The following is a 16,773-nucleotide window of genomic DNA, read 5'->3' on the forward strand; positions in this document are numbered from 1 at the left end:
CATGGATAAGAACACATACACCATAAAATCTAAGGGTCATAAGGTTTCTCTCCGATTCATGAAAATGATGGTGAGGAAACACTTCCACCAAGTAGATTTGAAGCAGATGGCAAAAGGTCTAAACAATTGAGACTATGATTACGACATCCCTTTTCATAGTTCTGAAATTGTTTAGACACACATGCGTGCTATCTAAGGAAATGTGTATGATTTTGATAAAGTTTTATCAAAGCATCTCGTATCAGAAGTCTGAACTTTGGTAAGAAAGTCAATAAAGTATTGATTTCTAGAAGTCCAGCTGATTTCTGAGTACATGTCAAAGCTAGTGGGAGCATAAGTGTTATGCTAATAATCATCATGTTAGTGGGAGCATGATAATTATGATAAAGGTTGCAAGTTAGCAATGTTAATTATAGAAAACAAAAGTTTCAATTCGTGAAGTTGCAGGGGTTGGAAAAGTTGTTTTGCTATAATTAAGGGAGAGGATATACTTCATTTCAGTTCTAAAGGCTTAGATTGAGACCTTAATCACCTTTAGTCAAGAATATATATATGAATTTCATGTTGGATTGGTTCAACTTAAGAAAATTCTATATATTGCGTTCTCAAAATTCGATTATGATTACGGCATCCTTTTCATAGTCAAATTTTGAGAATATGGCAAACAAAAATTATTATGGCAAAAGACTGGTCTAGAACCATGTCTTTATATGAAACATCATGAATCGTGTCCCATTTACTTTGGGTACAAGATCGATTACATGTGCTATAATATTTATCCTTTCTGAATTTTTCCAAATGCCTTGGGGCATTAAGGGGAAAAATGTCTAGAATTGGATATGACTAAAGTGATTAAGCAATTGTCGAGGACAATCTAAGGTTTACCAAAGATTGGTTGCTCAAGGACAGTTGGAAGTATAGTGTGAATTTTGGAAGGGCCATATTGACATAGTCTGAAAAGAGGCAACTCTTGTTCAGAAGTGGTAGTCAAAATGGGAATATAGAGTTGTCTCCATAGATAAAAGCAATCTGTGTAAGATTAGAAAAAAAAAACTTAGTGCAAGAAGCATGTTCAAAGCAATGCATACTTTGAACATAAGGCTTTGTGTCCATGGAGTAGGTCTTCATTGGAATACCCTGTAATGGTTGTTGACAAGTCTTTGTGACTTTGCACACATTTATTGCAAGAGGGTAGTGCATTTAAGTTTAAAGTCTAACAAGATTTCGATTTGGGAGTGTGAAATTAGAATCATTGAAAGTTTGGTCAATTGGTTTATTTCACAAAGTAAGGATCATAGAAAAACATAGAGTGCATACTTGGTGTATGGCAAAACTATTGTTTAGAAAAACATAGTGTACATGCTTGGAGCATGGGACAACTAGTGTTTTTAATTCAGGTATAAAGTTGATAAAACCGAAACAATGAAATAATGAGTAATCAGTATGGTGATAAATAAAAGTGGTCTATTTATATTCATAGGGTTTGATACCATATTTGATTCATTTATTCTTGTGTTTCATTTTGCATGTTTTGACTTCCAGAATAAACTAGGTCATTCTTCCGGAATGACTAAGTTATTCAAACCATCCACAGTCGGTCATATGTTGGAAGTAGATATGAATCAAGACTGTCATGGGTTGGCTTGTAGAGGTCCAAGTTGGTGGACAAAGTTGTGCTACAACACTCATGAGTGCTCATAAGTTCTGAGTATTGGATTCAACCCGCGCTCATTTGAATCACTTCATGGATTTTATCACGAGTGATCATGAGACGATAATATCTTATATTCTTCGAACCCAGAGATATGAGTTGTTACTATGAGTTGGTTATACATTGACTGCACGAAACCGCATTCGTAACTCGATGTTATAAAACGTGCCTTTGTGTATGATTCAACAAGTAGTAGAACAAGCCATATGAGTCGAAGTTTATCCATTCCTTTTACCTTCGGGATAAAAGCGATATCTGTGGGCCCCTCGATGATTTAATGATGATACATGTGAGCGCTTGGCCAAGCCAGGACTGATTTGATTTGTTCAATCAGTCAGTCGTCATAAATCGCAAATCGGGAAACAACAGATGGACAGAGAGAATGATTTATAATCCATGTCTCAGTCCATATGATATCTAGAATGGAGGAATATATGATCACTTATCTAATGGACAAGTCATTGACAAAGGTCAGAGATCATCGGCAAAGTCAGAGTTCGACGGAAGCTTTTGAGAGCTACGATTGCCAGTTGGTTCTTGAAGTCATACGCAATAATAGTTTTAGACTTATCCAAGTGGGAGACTGTTGGATTAATGTCTAAGTCCATAACTATAATTGGTAAGACTTGACCCGACCCGGCATGGTCCATTTGGGTTGCATGGCATCATGCATTTGGATAGACTATAATGAGAGAAATAACACTTAAGGTTTGTTAATATATTATAAGTTATAATATATTAATAAGATTATTTAATTAGTATTGATCAAGAATTAATTAAGTGATCAAAAGAAGACTAATTAAATATATGGGTTGATTGTGTAAATCACCCATACTTGTATAGTGGGCTAATGCTCCATGGATTGTCAAGTTGGGCTAAAACCCATAAGATGCTCCATGGTATATTTGAACCCATGGATCCAAGGAAATGGAAAGCCATGACAATTAGGGTTTACCCTAATTGTCACTAACTATATAATGATCTTATTCTTGGAGAAAATCGGCCACTATGTGTGATAATAAGGGCTAGCCGATTTTCATGAAGTGTGTATGTTCTCTCAAGTTATTCCAAGTGTATTTGGTGTTGTGTGAACCATTTGAGGTGTCACACTTGGGGCACTAGGCACTCAAGCTTCATGAAGTCATTCTACATCAAAAGAGGTATGTATTCTAACTTGTTATATTTCATATGAATCAAAGTTTTGTATGCTAGTTAGTATAATACCTTGGATGTTCATATTTGCATGTATAATAGAGAAAACATAGATCCAAGGTATTTAGGGTTGCATGTACACTTAGGAGTGTTAGAATGCTCAAAACCCAACAGGAGAGTAGGTCGGAGAGTTACCCTAAGGTAAGCCTAGGATGAGATTAGTGCAGTGAGCGGTAGTAGTAGAAGGGACTTGGTGAAGTCAAGGAAATCCTTGAGGAAAGTACAGATAGATGTGGAAGGTAGTATGGGCCTGTACTACTGAAAACAGAAGATCCGTACTCAAGTCAAGGAGGGCTGAGATAGAACCAGAGAACTTGTAGAATGTGTGAGACCTCTCGAGGTTATGTATGACCCTGGTGATTATGTGTTTTGTTTCAGAATGGTGGTGATTAAGCGACACGGATGGGGAGGTTTAGGGTCAAGATCAGGTTCAAGACCAGGTCTGGGATCGGGTGTCGAGCCAGTCAATGAGAGACTACGTGAGTTTATTGCTTCTGAGATCACGAGAGGCATCCTTGAGTCGACCCCGGTGATTTTCGGGTCGATCAAGGAAGAGATTATCGAGCTGATGGAGGATCGCCTCAGGGCATTTCGGAGTGACATGGCGGCCATTCAGTCAGGGACATGCAAACTCTCCTTCAAGGACTTCAGGGGATGTGGTGCGCCAGACGTCCATGGGATGAAGGACCCCATTGTTGCCAGGAGGTGGATTGCAGACATGGAGTCTGCTTTGTTGACGAGCTTCTGCCCTGAGGGGTCGAAGGTCTGGTATGCTGTAGGTTGTTTGAGAGACCGAGCTAGAGATTGGTGGGAGGCAGTTAGTGATTCACTGGGAGCCCCAGCCATTGAGGCTATGACTTGGTCAGATTTTGTGACCAGGTTTAGGGCTGAGTTTGCGCCGACTATGGAGCTCCAGCAGCTAGCCAGGGAGTTTATGGATATTAGGCAGACGACTGAGTCGGTGACGAAGATTACCGCCAAGTTCAGGGAGAGGGCCTTATTGGTGCCTCAGTACCCAGGGGATGAGGAGATGCGGAAGACCCGCTACCACGACATGTTGAGAGCTGACATTCGGAAACATGTCAGCTACTCGGCCTGTCCGACACTAGATTCCATGATTGCGAGGGCGAGAGAGAGGGAGATTGACATTGAGCACATCAAGAAGAGGAAGGCGGAGACTGAGCAGGGTACTGGGGTTTCGGGGAAGAAACCCAAGGGGTCGACTCTAGGTCGAAGGGCCATCAGGGCCGGAGCCACTGCGGGAAGTGCGACAAGCCACATGAGGGGGTTTGTAGACTAGGGTCATCGGGCTGCTACAAGTGCGGTAAAACTGGGAACTTGGGCAAGGATTATACTGCTCCTATACCTACCTTTCATACATCATACCTGATTTGCTTTCATTGCAATCAGAAGTGCCATAAAAATGCCAACTTCCCGAGATTGACAGCAGCAGCGCCAGTGGCGACGCCAGCTCCAGCGACCCTGCGGATCACAGATGGCCGACAGGGCAAGACGGATGCTCCAGTGGTTAGGAGCCGAGCCTTCCAGTTGACCGCCGTGGAGGCGCGTGCCGCACCTGATGTGGTGACGGATATGTTTTCTTCTCCCTAACTCTTATTACATGTCGGTTATGATATTTATGTACTGTGTTTATGTGTTATACTTAGGATCATTCCATGTGAACGGCATCCCAATTCAGGTGTTATTCGACTCGGGGGCTACCTGATCGTTTGTCTCCCTTGCGCTTAGCAAGAGGTTTTCTGAGTCTTCACACATTTTAGACTATCCTTTATAGGTTGAGATTGCTGACGACCGATCTGTCCAAGCATCAAAGGTTTTCAGAGACTGCGTGTTGAGGTTATATGACGAGCGTTACCTCGTAGATTTAGTTCCCATTCCGTTACGTGGGAACAAGGTTATCATAGGCATGGACTGGTTGAGACCTAATGGGGCGGTGATCGAGTGTGCGCAGCAGCTGGTGCGTATCACGACCCCAAGTGGGGGAGAGCTGGTGATTCAGGGCGAGAGGCCGCAACGAGGACCAACTTTGTGCTCAACAGCGAGGGCTAGGCTCTACCTTCAGCAGGATTACGCAGGGTACGTCGCCTACGTTTTGGATACCTGGGAAGCGGGTAAGGCGACCATGAGCGATGTGCCAGTGGTGCGAGAGTACCCGGACGTATTTCCAGAGGAGCTGCCTGGGATACCTCCGGAGAGGCAGGTGGAGCACCCGATCGACCTAGTCCCTGGTGCGGCTCCGATAGCCAAGGCACCATATCGGTTGGCTCCTCCTAAGATGCAGGAGTTGTCTACACAGCTGCAGGAGCTGTTAGACAAGGGGTTTATCAGGCCGAGCAGTTCTCCTTGGGGAGCCCCGATCCTGTTTATGAAGAAAAAGGACGGGTCGCATCAGATGTGTATAGATTACCGGGAGTTGAACAAGGTAACGGTGAAGAACCGTTACCCACTCCTGAGGATTGATGATCTCTTTGACCAACTACAGGGGGCATCTTGGTTTTCCAAGATAGATTTGCGTTCGGGCTACCATCAGATGCGAATCAGAGACGAGGATGTACATAAGACTGCTTTTCGGACTCGCTATGGCCACTACGAGTTCGTGGTGATGCCCTTCGGGCTCACCAATGCTCCTGCCGCATTCATGGACCTCATGAACCGTGTATGCAGGCTGATGCTGGATCGGTCTGTGATAGTCTTTATTGATGATATCTTGGTTTACTCCAAGACGTAAGAGGAGCATGAGGAGCACTTGCGAGAGGTGTTGGATACCCTGAGGAGGGAGAGCTTGTACGCCAAGTTCTCCAAGTGCGAGTTTTGGTTGCGTGAGGTGCAGTTTCTGGGGCACCTTGTCAACCATAACGGGATTTTGGTTGACTCGGTCAAGGTGGAGGCCGTGATGGGATGGGAGGTTCCAAAGTCTCCATCTGAGATTCAGATTTTCCTAGGGTTAGCAGGCTATTACCGGAGGTTCATTCAGGACTTCTCCAAGATAGCAGTACCCTTGAACCGGCTGACGAAGAAGGTCGTCGTATTTCGCTGGGGGCCTGAGCACCAGGCAGCGTTTGAGATTTTGAGGCAGAGGTTGTGCGAGGCACCGATCTTAACCCTACCCGAGGGCGTGGAGGGTTTAGTAGTATACTGCGATGCGTCCATTTCGGATTTGGGTACGGTACTGATGCAGAGAGGGCACGTCATCGCTTACGCCTCGAGGCAGCTGAAGCCTCACGAGGCGAACTACCCGACGCACGATCTGGAGTTGGGGGCGGTTGTTTTCGCCCTCAAGATTTGGCGACATTACCTTTATGGGGTCCGCTGTACCATTTACACGGATCACAAGACTTTAAGGTACCTCATGGATCAGCCGAATCTGAACATGCGGTAGCGTCGGTGGCTAGATGTAGTGAAGGATTACGACTGTGAGATCCTCAACCACCCGGGGAAGGCCAATGTTGTGGCCTATACTCTTAGCCGCAAGGCAGCCCCGATCCGAGATATTTGCTTGCAGATGACAATAGTGACTTCGCTTCTGGAGCAGATCTGAGAGGCCCAACAGGAGGCTATTAAGGAGGAACATCGGAAGAGTGAGCGTAATGTGGCCTAAAAAAAATTTTAAACGAAAAAAAAAGATGTGGTTTTATCGAAAAAAAAAACGAATATACCGTTGTTCATGATTTTTTTGTCCTCTTTCTATAGAGATTCATGTTTATATATAAAAAACGAAATTTTTTTTTTCGAAAAAACTCACTTCATTTTCTTTGTTGAAAAGTTAAAGTCTATTTTTTATAGAAAAAAAATAATAAATATATCAAATAAAAAAAACGATATTTCAGTTTAGATTCACATTGTGAACCTGTTCAGATTCACATTGTGAACCTGCTCAGATTCACAGTGTGAATAATAGAGTACAAAAATTAATATTTTTGGTATAATTAGTTTTTTTTTAAAATAAATTTAAATATTGAAAAAACTAACAAAATGAAGTGGGGTTTTTTCGAAAAAAAAATCGTTTTTTTATATATCAACATGGATCTCTATGGAAAGAGGACGAAAAATCGTAAACAATTGTATATTTGGTTTTTTTATCGATAAAAATGTGGCCTAAAAAAAATTTTAAACGAAAAAAAAGATGTGGTTTTATCGAAAAAAAAACCGAATATACCGTTGTTCATATTTTTTTGTCCTCTTTCTATAGAGATGCATGTTTATATATAAAAAACAATTTTTTTTTTCGAAAAAACCGACTTCATTTTCTTTGTTGAAAAGTTAAAGTCTATTTTTTATAGAAAAAAAAATTAATAAATATATCAAATAAAAAAAACGATATTTCAGTTTAGATTCACATTGTGAACCTGTTCAGATTCACATTGTGAACCTGCTCAGATTCACAGTGTGAATAATAGAGTACAAAAATTATTATTTTTGGTATAATTAGTTTTTTTTTAAATAAATTTAAATATTGAAAAAACTAATAAAATGAAGTGAGTTTTTTTCGAAAAAAAATCGTTTTTTATATATCAACATGGATTTCTATGGAAAGATGACGAAAAATCGTAAAGAACGGTATATTTGGTTTTTTTATCGATAAAAAATGTGGCCTAAAAAAAATTTTAAACGAAAAAAAAAGATGTGGTTTTTTGGTAAGGAGGTGGATTTTTTGGTATAATCCGGTGTATGTACGTCAAATGTACAAGTGTACATCTATTTCCTTGGCCGTTGATCATTATGATTTCCGACGCTCACGATTGGTTTATTGGTTCCTTGTTAATTATGGTTCTCTATTTAACATCATATATATATATATATATATATATATATATATATATATATATATATATATATATATATATATATATATATATATATATATATATATATATATATATATATATATATATATATATATATACAACTAGAGTAACCTTTCTATTTTGACATAATGGATCCAAAATTTTTTGTAATTAAGATTATAGATATTAAAAAAGTTGACCATTATAATAAAAAAAATTAATAAATTGATTTTTTTGTGTTTTGGAAAAATAATCATTTTTCTAGAATTAGTCATTCCATGCTGATAAAAAAAATATAACGTGTTTAATCTCTTTTTACACAATTTTTTTCCAAAATTATTTCTCTGGCTAATTTTTTAGGAATGTCAAAGCACTGTTTTTCAATCAAATATTTTATTTTAAGTTTTTGTATATATCATATTTACTTTTATTTATTATGTTTATTTAAAATTTAGATAACTTTTAGTAAAAACCAAGAATTTTCTCAATTTTCAGGACTATTTCTTTTTTGTCAAAAGCATACTTTCAAAAAATAAATGTGCTATAACTACAAATCAAAAATAATTAATTTCACTGTGTCGAATCGAGCACCCCTAATTATTATATATATATTAAAGTTGTAGAAGAAAGGAACAGTGAAGTTGGCATACTTTGTCCAGGTTTGGTCCTTGATTTACATATCCGGTCCCTGTACTTCTTTAATTAATTTATTCATGTCCTTTTGTTTGTGTTCCATTCAACTTCCCATTTTTTTGACAGAATTGGTCCCTGTATTATTGTTGGAAGTTAGGAATACTAAATTTGAATGTTTTTTGGCAACTTTGTTCATTATTCTTTACCCATTTTGACATTTTTGGTCCTTGCAATCAATATTTTTACACTTTTTTCGAACCTTTTAATATTTAAAGTTTGGGCACAAAACTTTAACGGTTTGACAACTTTGATCCCTTTTCTAAAAAGTTGCTAATTCCTACCCCTTTAATTCTTTAGCCATTTTCACACTTCTGGTCCTTGCAGTCAAAACTTTTACATTTTTTGTCCGGGGCAAAGCCCGGACTTTTCATCCTTGCACTTTCTATGTCTGTCATATTTATCAATTCGGAAACAACATTGAAAGCTTCTGGCCCCCGCGTAGCGGGGTAACCTTTCTAGTTATTTATTGAAAATAAAACATGTTTTATATTATCTTTTTAGATTAGATTTGATTAAAAGTGAAATTACTGAAGAAAGGCGATGGAAAGGAAACAGAGAGCCGCATCCGAAACAGTAACCACCGTAATAAAAGCTGAAATATAGAAAATTAAAACAAGATCCACCTCGAACACCCATCCCCTTTCTTCTCTCTCTCCAAAACTCGAATCTTTCTAGATTGAGAGGGTCTGATCCAACATCAGCGACAACTACTGATTTCCATGTAAATTCCCTGAATTGGGTTTTTGATTTGAGACAGAATTTGCCAAGTATACCCTAGTAGAAATGAGGGAAGATGAGTCCAATTGGTTTTCAAAGTGGGAAGAACAACTGCCGTCGCCGGAAGACCTTATGCCCTTAACTCAAACCCTAATCACTCCTGATCTAGCAATCGCCTTTGATATCCGGAGCCCACATAACCTCCACTCACCTTCACTTCAACACCACCAACAACCACCACCGATTTCAACCCCTTCTTCTCAACCCAATTCCGGGGAATTTGATTCCCCTGAACTGGGCGGAGGTGGAGCCGGTGATGAACCAGCTCGCACCCTCAAACGCCCACGTCTCGTCTGGACTCCGCAGCTTCACAAGAGATTTGTCGATGCTGTAGCTCACTTAGGGATCAAAAACGCCGTACCCAAAACCATAATGCAGCTCATGAGTGTTGACGGGTTGACTCGCGAAAACGTCGCTAGTCATCTCCAAAAATACAGACTTTACCTCAAACGTATGCAGGGTCTTTCTTCCGGTAGTGGAAACGGCTCCGGTGGAGATCCTGCCACCGATCATTTATTTGCGAGTTCTCCGGTGCCAGCTCATTTCCTCCATCAGGGTCGCCCGAATTCCGACCACTACTTACCCTACGTCCCTGTCGCCGCCCTACAACAGCAGCACCACCACCAGCAGATGGCTGCTGCCGCAGTCGTCGCCGGACATCATCATCCTCAATTGCAGCCTCGGTATGGGCAAATTGGGCATTTTGGGTCGCCGCGAAATGGGCAATTTGACCATCCATTTCTTAATAGACAATCGCATTCACATTCGCATTCGCAGCAACCCATTCATAGGGTAGGGACTCCAATTCATAATTCTGTTCCATCATCTTATGTTGATGATCTTGAATCAGCAAATGGTAGAAAAGTTCTGACTTTATTTCCAACCGGAGATGATTGATTGACTTTTGGTAATTCCCTTTTCTGATCATCACCTTTTCTTTCTCCATTTCTGAAATTGGACTTAACTTTCAAGATTTTGATTCAGAAAGTTTCTTTTAGGGTACTTTTAGTAATTGGTATTGTTCATAATTGCAAACTTTTAGTTATGATTATAATCACTTTTAGATCGAGTTTAATCGGTTCTTGTTGAATTGAGTCGGGTATTTTCTTTGATGATAGGGGTGATGATGAAGTCAAAGTCAAAGTCAAAGGCAAAATGCTTGATATATTGAGCTCGAACATGAGAACTAACAGCAAAGAGGATCACTGCGAGCTTGTATTTGCAGACAGCAATGGTAAATTTGATACTGGATTGCTCGGTAAATTATGTTTTTCTATTCTGTAAGCCTTCTACTTTTTTTGTTATCAATCTAGTTTTAGCTTTGTAGAGATTAGTTCTACTTTGTTGTAAATTGTGGGTTTATCATAAACTTCAAAACTTGTTATATTGGTGGATCTTTTCAGGAGATAATAAATATTATTCTAGTTTAATAAGCTCTAAATTCCTGAAGTTATTGTTCTTGTATATAACCAGTTTATAGCTTGATGTTTAGCTTTGATGGGTATATATCTATGATTATTATATACCATAAGTGGTTCCAACTTGATCCTTGAAGAAATATTGTTTGTTTCACCTAAAAAGGTTGGACAAGGGACTTGTTTCCCATCTCTCATTTGTGAAAAGACATGCATGCCCTCCGTATCTTAGGCCTGCTAATCAGATTAGCGGTCCGGACAGATCTCAGGTCGGTCTCAAAACTGTCTGGTCTTTTTTAAGACCGGTCTTGAGAGGTCTCTTTTCGGTCTGGTCTTCTTGGGACCGGTCTAAGTCTTTTTTGGTCCGCTGTCGCGGTCTTTGCTTGCGTCTTACCGCCGTTCAATTTCACGGTTTTCTGGATTCAGATTCGATTGGTTGATTTCGATATCGGGTTTTCCCGATAACAAATATGTGATTAACACCAAATGACACGTTAAGATTTAACAAAAATGATCCGTTAAATTTTAATAAAAGAAAGAAAGGAAAAAAATCAGGTAATATGTGATTAACACAAAAATAATACTATGTATATAAATTTTGGTTTCCGGTCATTTACTTAGACCGGTGTTGGGCCGATTTCTAACTGGTTTGATTTTTTATGGGACCGGTTTAATCTTTATGAAACCAAACTTTCAATCCTGTCTTTTTTGGAATTCGTTTTTTCTTTGGTTCGGTCTTACTCTAAACCGGTTCAATCTCTGTCTCTTTCGAGACCAGTCTCTATGGTCATCACAAATAATAGTTTAACCAATTGTCACGACCTTTTTGGTATAATCTTGTGCCAATTGGGGAACGAGTAACCTTTTTTTGTCCGAAATATCTATAAATATTGAATTATTAATAGTACCAAGTATACTTGGAAGTTTAATAAATTTAGGAAATCAACATTGATAAATTTCCATATCTTCTCATGAATTAAATAAATATCACGGATGGCTAATTTTATAATCCTATAAAATATTAAGTAAAACGGTATTAAAATATGTTTTTATAATATAACAGATTATAAAAACCATTAAATACTGACTCTTTTGCATTTTAGTACCTTTTAATTTATTAATTTCATTTCAAATCAAACATTTTGACATGATAGTGATATAACATGTCAAATGGTTAACTTGGAAATTTACCAATGAAATATGATACAAGAAAAACAAGGCAATATGTTGATTTGGAAAAATGTCTACGGGGTATATGGTTCAATCGGAAGAGTTAATATCATAAAAGATAAAAGATGAATATATATATATATATATATATATATATATATATATATATATCGGACGTTCTTCCGTATTAGAATTCATATTATCATTTAGTTCCCGTTTGATACTTTCTGTCCGGGAAAGTGCTGTCTGTGAAAGTGTTGTATGGGAAAATATTCTGATTGGGAAATAAATCATGTTGTTTGATTATACATCTGATTGACTGTGTTGAATGATGAAAAATGACAATATTACCCTGGTGTTCTATACTGTGATGGATGATGTTGCTGAATAATTATAAAAACATTCAAATTGTCATACAAAAATCAAAATTACACAATCATTTAAAAATTCAAATAGAATGTCGATTAAGTTGTTTTTAGTTTTTTTTTTCAAGTTGATGTTACGTTGTTATTCTTTCTAGCAATTTTTTTTATGACTCAACATGTGATTTTGACCCAGTTTATGTCCGATAGTAGTGTGATGGATGGATTTTTAAAAAATATATTAGGACGATGGTGGTGTTGTCCAAAAAAATAAGAATTAATCCAATAAAAATGAATTAAAAAAATAACTAAAAGAAATTAATAATCCAATAAAGTAATATTTATTAATATATAAATATTATATATTTATAAATAATATTTTTTAATATATGAATATTATATATTTATAAATAATATTTTTTAATACATAATAATCCAATAAAAAGAATTAATCTATTAAAAAGAAATAAAAAAAAGAATTATTAAAAAAAATTAATAACCCAATAAAATAATATTAATTAATACATAAATATTATATATTAAAAATAATATTTATTAATATATAATAATCCAATAAAAAAAATTTAAAAATTATTTTAAAAAAATTAATAATCCAAGAAAGAAAGAAGCAGAGTTTGGGGCATAATTGTATTTTCAGCCTATTATTCAGCCATAAAGATATGGTTTTGAAGCTTTCTGGGAAAGACATATCTTACCGGAAAAGACTCATTTTTTTGTGCATATCAAATAGTCTTTCCGGTCCATTCAGTCATAAAGATATGTTTGGACCTGCAAATATGTCTATCAAACGGGAACTTAGTAAAAAAGGCAAAACCCTTTTTGATATAATTCAAAGTTTATGATAACTACATGTATTAAACTTATCTTATATAAAATGTCAATAAAGATAATAAAATAGGTTATTTTATTTTGCATATCCGGTTTTAATTCATGAAAACCATGTATGACTCTCTCTTTTTTCTCTTGAAGCTTAGCGGGTAATAAAGTGAAATATTGGTGTTGATGATATTCTTTCATGTCGATGTCGAGGGGTGTTTCCGTCTTTAAAACATCTAAAATAGAAAAAGAAAAAAGAGTTATCTGATACCAAAAAAGGATCATTTTTGCATTGTTTTACCGAAAAATAGACAAAGTTGAAGAAATGGGACATGCAGCTTGCAGGTGCATTCCAGCATAATTGGTAAAGATGTGATGTGATAGATACGGGTGCTTTCCAAAAGTGATCAGAAATAAAACATGATAATAGATAAATTCGCTTTCTACGATAAGTATTAGACTAAATAATAAATTGTAATTATTTACATCAATTTAATGAGAGATTGTTTTAAGATATGTGATCAAACAATATTACGAGGTATTATGTAATATAATAAAAAAGAATGAGGAAGTAAAAAGGGTACTATGATCCTGGAGCTGGGAAAGGACAATTACGTAGACACGGACTGCTGCGAGAGGGAAAGTGTTGCGCGTGTGCTGCGCCGCGCAGCAATAAGTGGTTTGAAGAAGTTTTTATAGAAAAACAAACAGCACCTAAATCTCTATTGGTGTGTGATTGTGTGATAATAATGCATTTGTGAGATGGAATGATGGATATCGTACATCCAAACATAATACTATAATAGGTTATGTCAATTGAGCAAAAATATAAAAAGACATTTTAAATTATCAAAATTTATATTAAATTGTCAAAATCTAAATGCATTAATATGAGAATCACAGTGAGCTTGAGCTAGAATCTAGAAAAAAGATTTTAACATACAACAAATTTTGATCGTAGATGGCATAAATTTTACCAGGAAAAATTTAATCGTGGATAATATATGAAAATGCACCTCGGGGAAAGGTGTTAATGGAAAATTTAAACAGTTTTAAAAAGTTTTTGAACATTCTCAAACAACAATAAACACAATACTTTGATTTATATCACAATAAAATACAAAGTAATTCAAAATTACAATATTTCTTTCGACCAACAACTCAAAGAATACAAACAATATGTAAAATATGGCATATGTAAAAGTTTAAGGAAAAAACATGAGCTTTACAGAGAGTTTACGGCATTTTATTAGATAATTAGGTAGTATATAACTCAATTGTATATTTGTATTTATCTCTCCTTTATTCTAGGAGATTACTCTTGTAAATTCTTATTATAAATATACTCTTCACACACAATTAATTGTGTGGTTGATTTAAGTTAACTTTACATGGTATCAGCCTAATTTTTCTCTCCTCCCTCCTCAAATATGTCGCCTGCTTCCTAACGCTAGCCTCTTGACGATTTTTTTCTGCTCTTCTGGTACCTGCTATCATGCCGACTTCTGATGATGGTTCATTCTTTATGAATATTCTACTACATATGATTTCAATCAAATTGTCTTCCACCAATTATAAATTATGGAGAAACCAGATTATTCCACTCTTATTCTATCAGAAGCTTTAATCTCATATTGATGGTACCTCCATCGCTCCACCAGCAACTATCGAAGTCGATGGCAAATCAACCCCCAATCCAGCGTTTTCTGGCTGGACTAATCTTGATCAGAGGGTTGTCACTCTCCTCAATTCTCACTGAAGAGGCTGCTGCAAAAGTTCTTGGCCTTCCTAATGCTCACTCCATATGGCAGTCCTTGGAAGCAACATAAAACAATTCCTCTGTTGAACGCATTCACTCATTACGTGATTCTCTCCGCCAAATGACAAAATGTACTTCCTCTGTTTCTGATTATGGTCGCAAATTCAAGACAACATGTGATAAACTTGCTGCCTTAGGCCAACGCGTTGATGAGATGGATAAAATTCATTGGTTTCTTTATGGATTGGGAGCCTCGTTTGAGACTTTTTCCATAGCCTTTCGCACCTTCATCGCTCCACCAGCAACTATCGAAGTCGATGGCAAATCAACCCCCAATCCAGCATTTTCTGGTTGGACTAATCTTGATCAGAGGGTTGTCACTCTCCTCAATTCTTCTCTCACTGAAGAGGCTGCTGCAAAAGTTCTTGGCCTTCCTAATGCTCACTCCATATGGCAGTCCTTGGAAGCAACATAAAACAATTCCTCTGTTGAACGCATTCACTCATTACGTGATTCTCTCCGCCAAATGACAAAATGTACTTCCTCTGTTTCTGATTATGGTCGCAAATTCAAGACAACATGTGATAAACTTGCTGCCTTAGGCCAACCCGTTGATGAGATGGATAAAATTCATTGGTTTCTTTGTGGATTGGGAGCCTCGTTTGAGACTTTTTCCATAGCCTTTCGCACCTCTAAACCATCTCCTACCTTTAGAGATCTCATGTCTCAAGCAGAAAATCATGAGATGTTCTTGCAATCTCTTCACGGATCTACTACTGCTCATGTTGCTTTAATTTCACAGCAATCTCGATCCAACAACAACAGAGGTGGTCGTTCTCACAATTATTCTTGTGGTAGTGGTACTCGTGGTGGTGGCAGAGGGCGTGGAGTTCGACGTCCTCCTCATTGTCAATTGTGTCGCACAAATTGACATTATGCATCCTCTTGTCCTAATATTCATACTTATGCATCTAATTCAACCACTTCAGATGCAAATTTAGCACAAGCATTCCATTCCAAATGCCATGTCACTCAAGAAAATCCAGATTAGTATGTTGATTCTGGAGCAAATGCACACATGACATCCTCCACCAACAATGTCTCTTAATCGGCTCCCTACTACCAAATGGCTTCTAGCCCAGCGGTATCCGGTGTTGCCCTCCCTCCTTGAGTTCGAGGGTTCAAGTCCCACTGTAGACATAGGTGGATTAATTTAGGAGTAGTTTAGTATATATTTGTATTTTCCGTTCAAAAAAAATTGGCTCCCTACTCTGGTAATATGCATGCCACTTTTGGTAATAGAAACAAACTCCCTATTTCTCATAAGTCTTTGGTTTCGAAAAACTTATTGTTTCATGATGTTTTTGTCATTCCCCATTTAACTAAAAATTTATTATCTATTAGTAAACTCACCATGGATCATCCGGTTGATGTCCCTTTTTCTCAGCCGTTCTTTGATATTCAAGACAGAGAAAGCAAATAGGTGATAACCAAAGGAATTTGTGAAGATGGACTATATGTGCTTCAAGATTCACCAACATCATTAGTTGTAGTTTTGGTGTTTCGAATAAGGCATCCTTTGAGCTATGGCATAGGCGTTTAAGATATATTTCTTTTGATGTCATTTCTAGTTTATATAAATTGGAAGTTTTACATGTTACTTCATTATTACCTAAACATATTGTTTGCGAGCTTTCTCAACTCTCCAAAGGATAAAGATTACATTTTGAATTAAATCCAAAAAGCTTTTTGCATCCTTTAGATTTAATACACTGTGATCTATGGGGACCAACTCATGTTTCATCAAATGGATATCATTACTATGTCATATTTATGGATGACCACTCACGTTTTACATGGTATTATCGTTTAAAAACCAAATCAGGTTTTTATGTTGTTTTAACTGCATTTATCAAACTTGTGCAAACTCAGTTTTCAACAAAAATCAAGGTTTTCCAAAGTGGCACAGAATTCGTCTATCATATTGTCAGATAAATCTTCGAGAACAATGGTACTTTTCATCAACTATCTT

General features: G+C 37.1%; 1 protein-coding gene across 1 annotated transcript; it reads left to right on the forward strand.

Annotated features, from left to right (window-relative positions):
* The first annotated feature begins 9,019 nt into the window (after positions 1–9,019).
* Positions 9,020–10,631, forward strand: LOC145111274 (Homeodomain-like superfamily protein). Its single transcript, XM_079047568.1, has 2 exons — positions 9,020–10,105; positions 10,317–10,631. Exon 1 carries the CDS (start codon positions 9,205–9,207, stop codon positions 10,093–10,095), a length of 891 nt encoding a protein of 296 aa, XP_078903694.1. The 5' UTR covers positions 9,020–9,204; the 3' UTR covers positions 10,096–10,105; positions 10,317–10,631.
* Positions 10,632–16,773: the final 6,142 nt, after the last annotated feature.

This window comes from Lactuca virosa, chromosome 5 (genome assembly GCF_052849685.1).
Source record: "Lactuca virosa cultivar CGN04683 chromosome 5, Lactuca_virosa_CGN04683_v6, whole genome shotgun sequence".
Classification (NCBI taxonomy): Eukaryota; Viridiplantae; Streptophyta; class Magnoliopsida; order Asterales; family Asteraceae; genus Lactuca; species Lactuca virosa.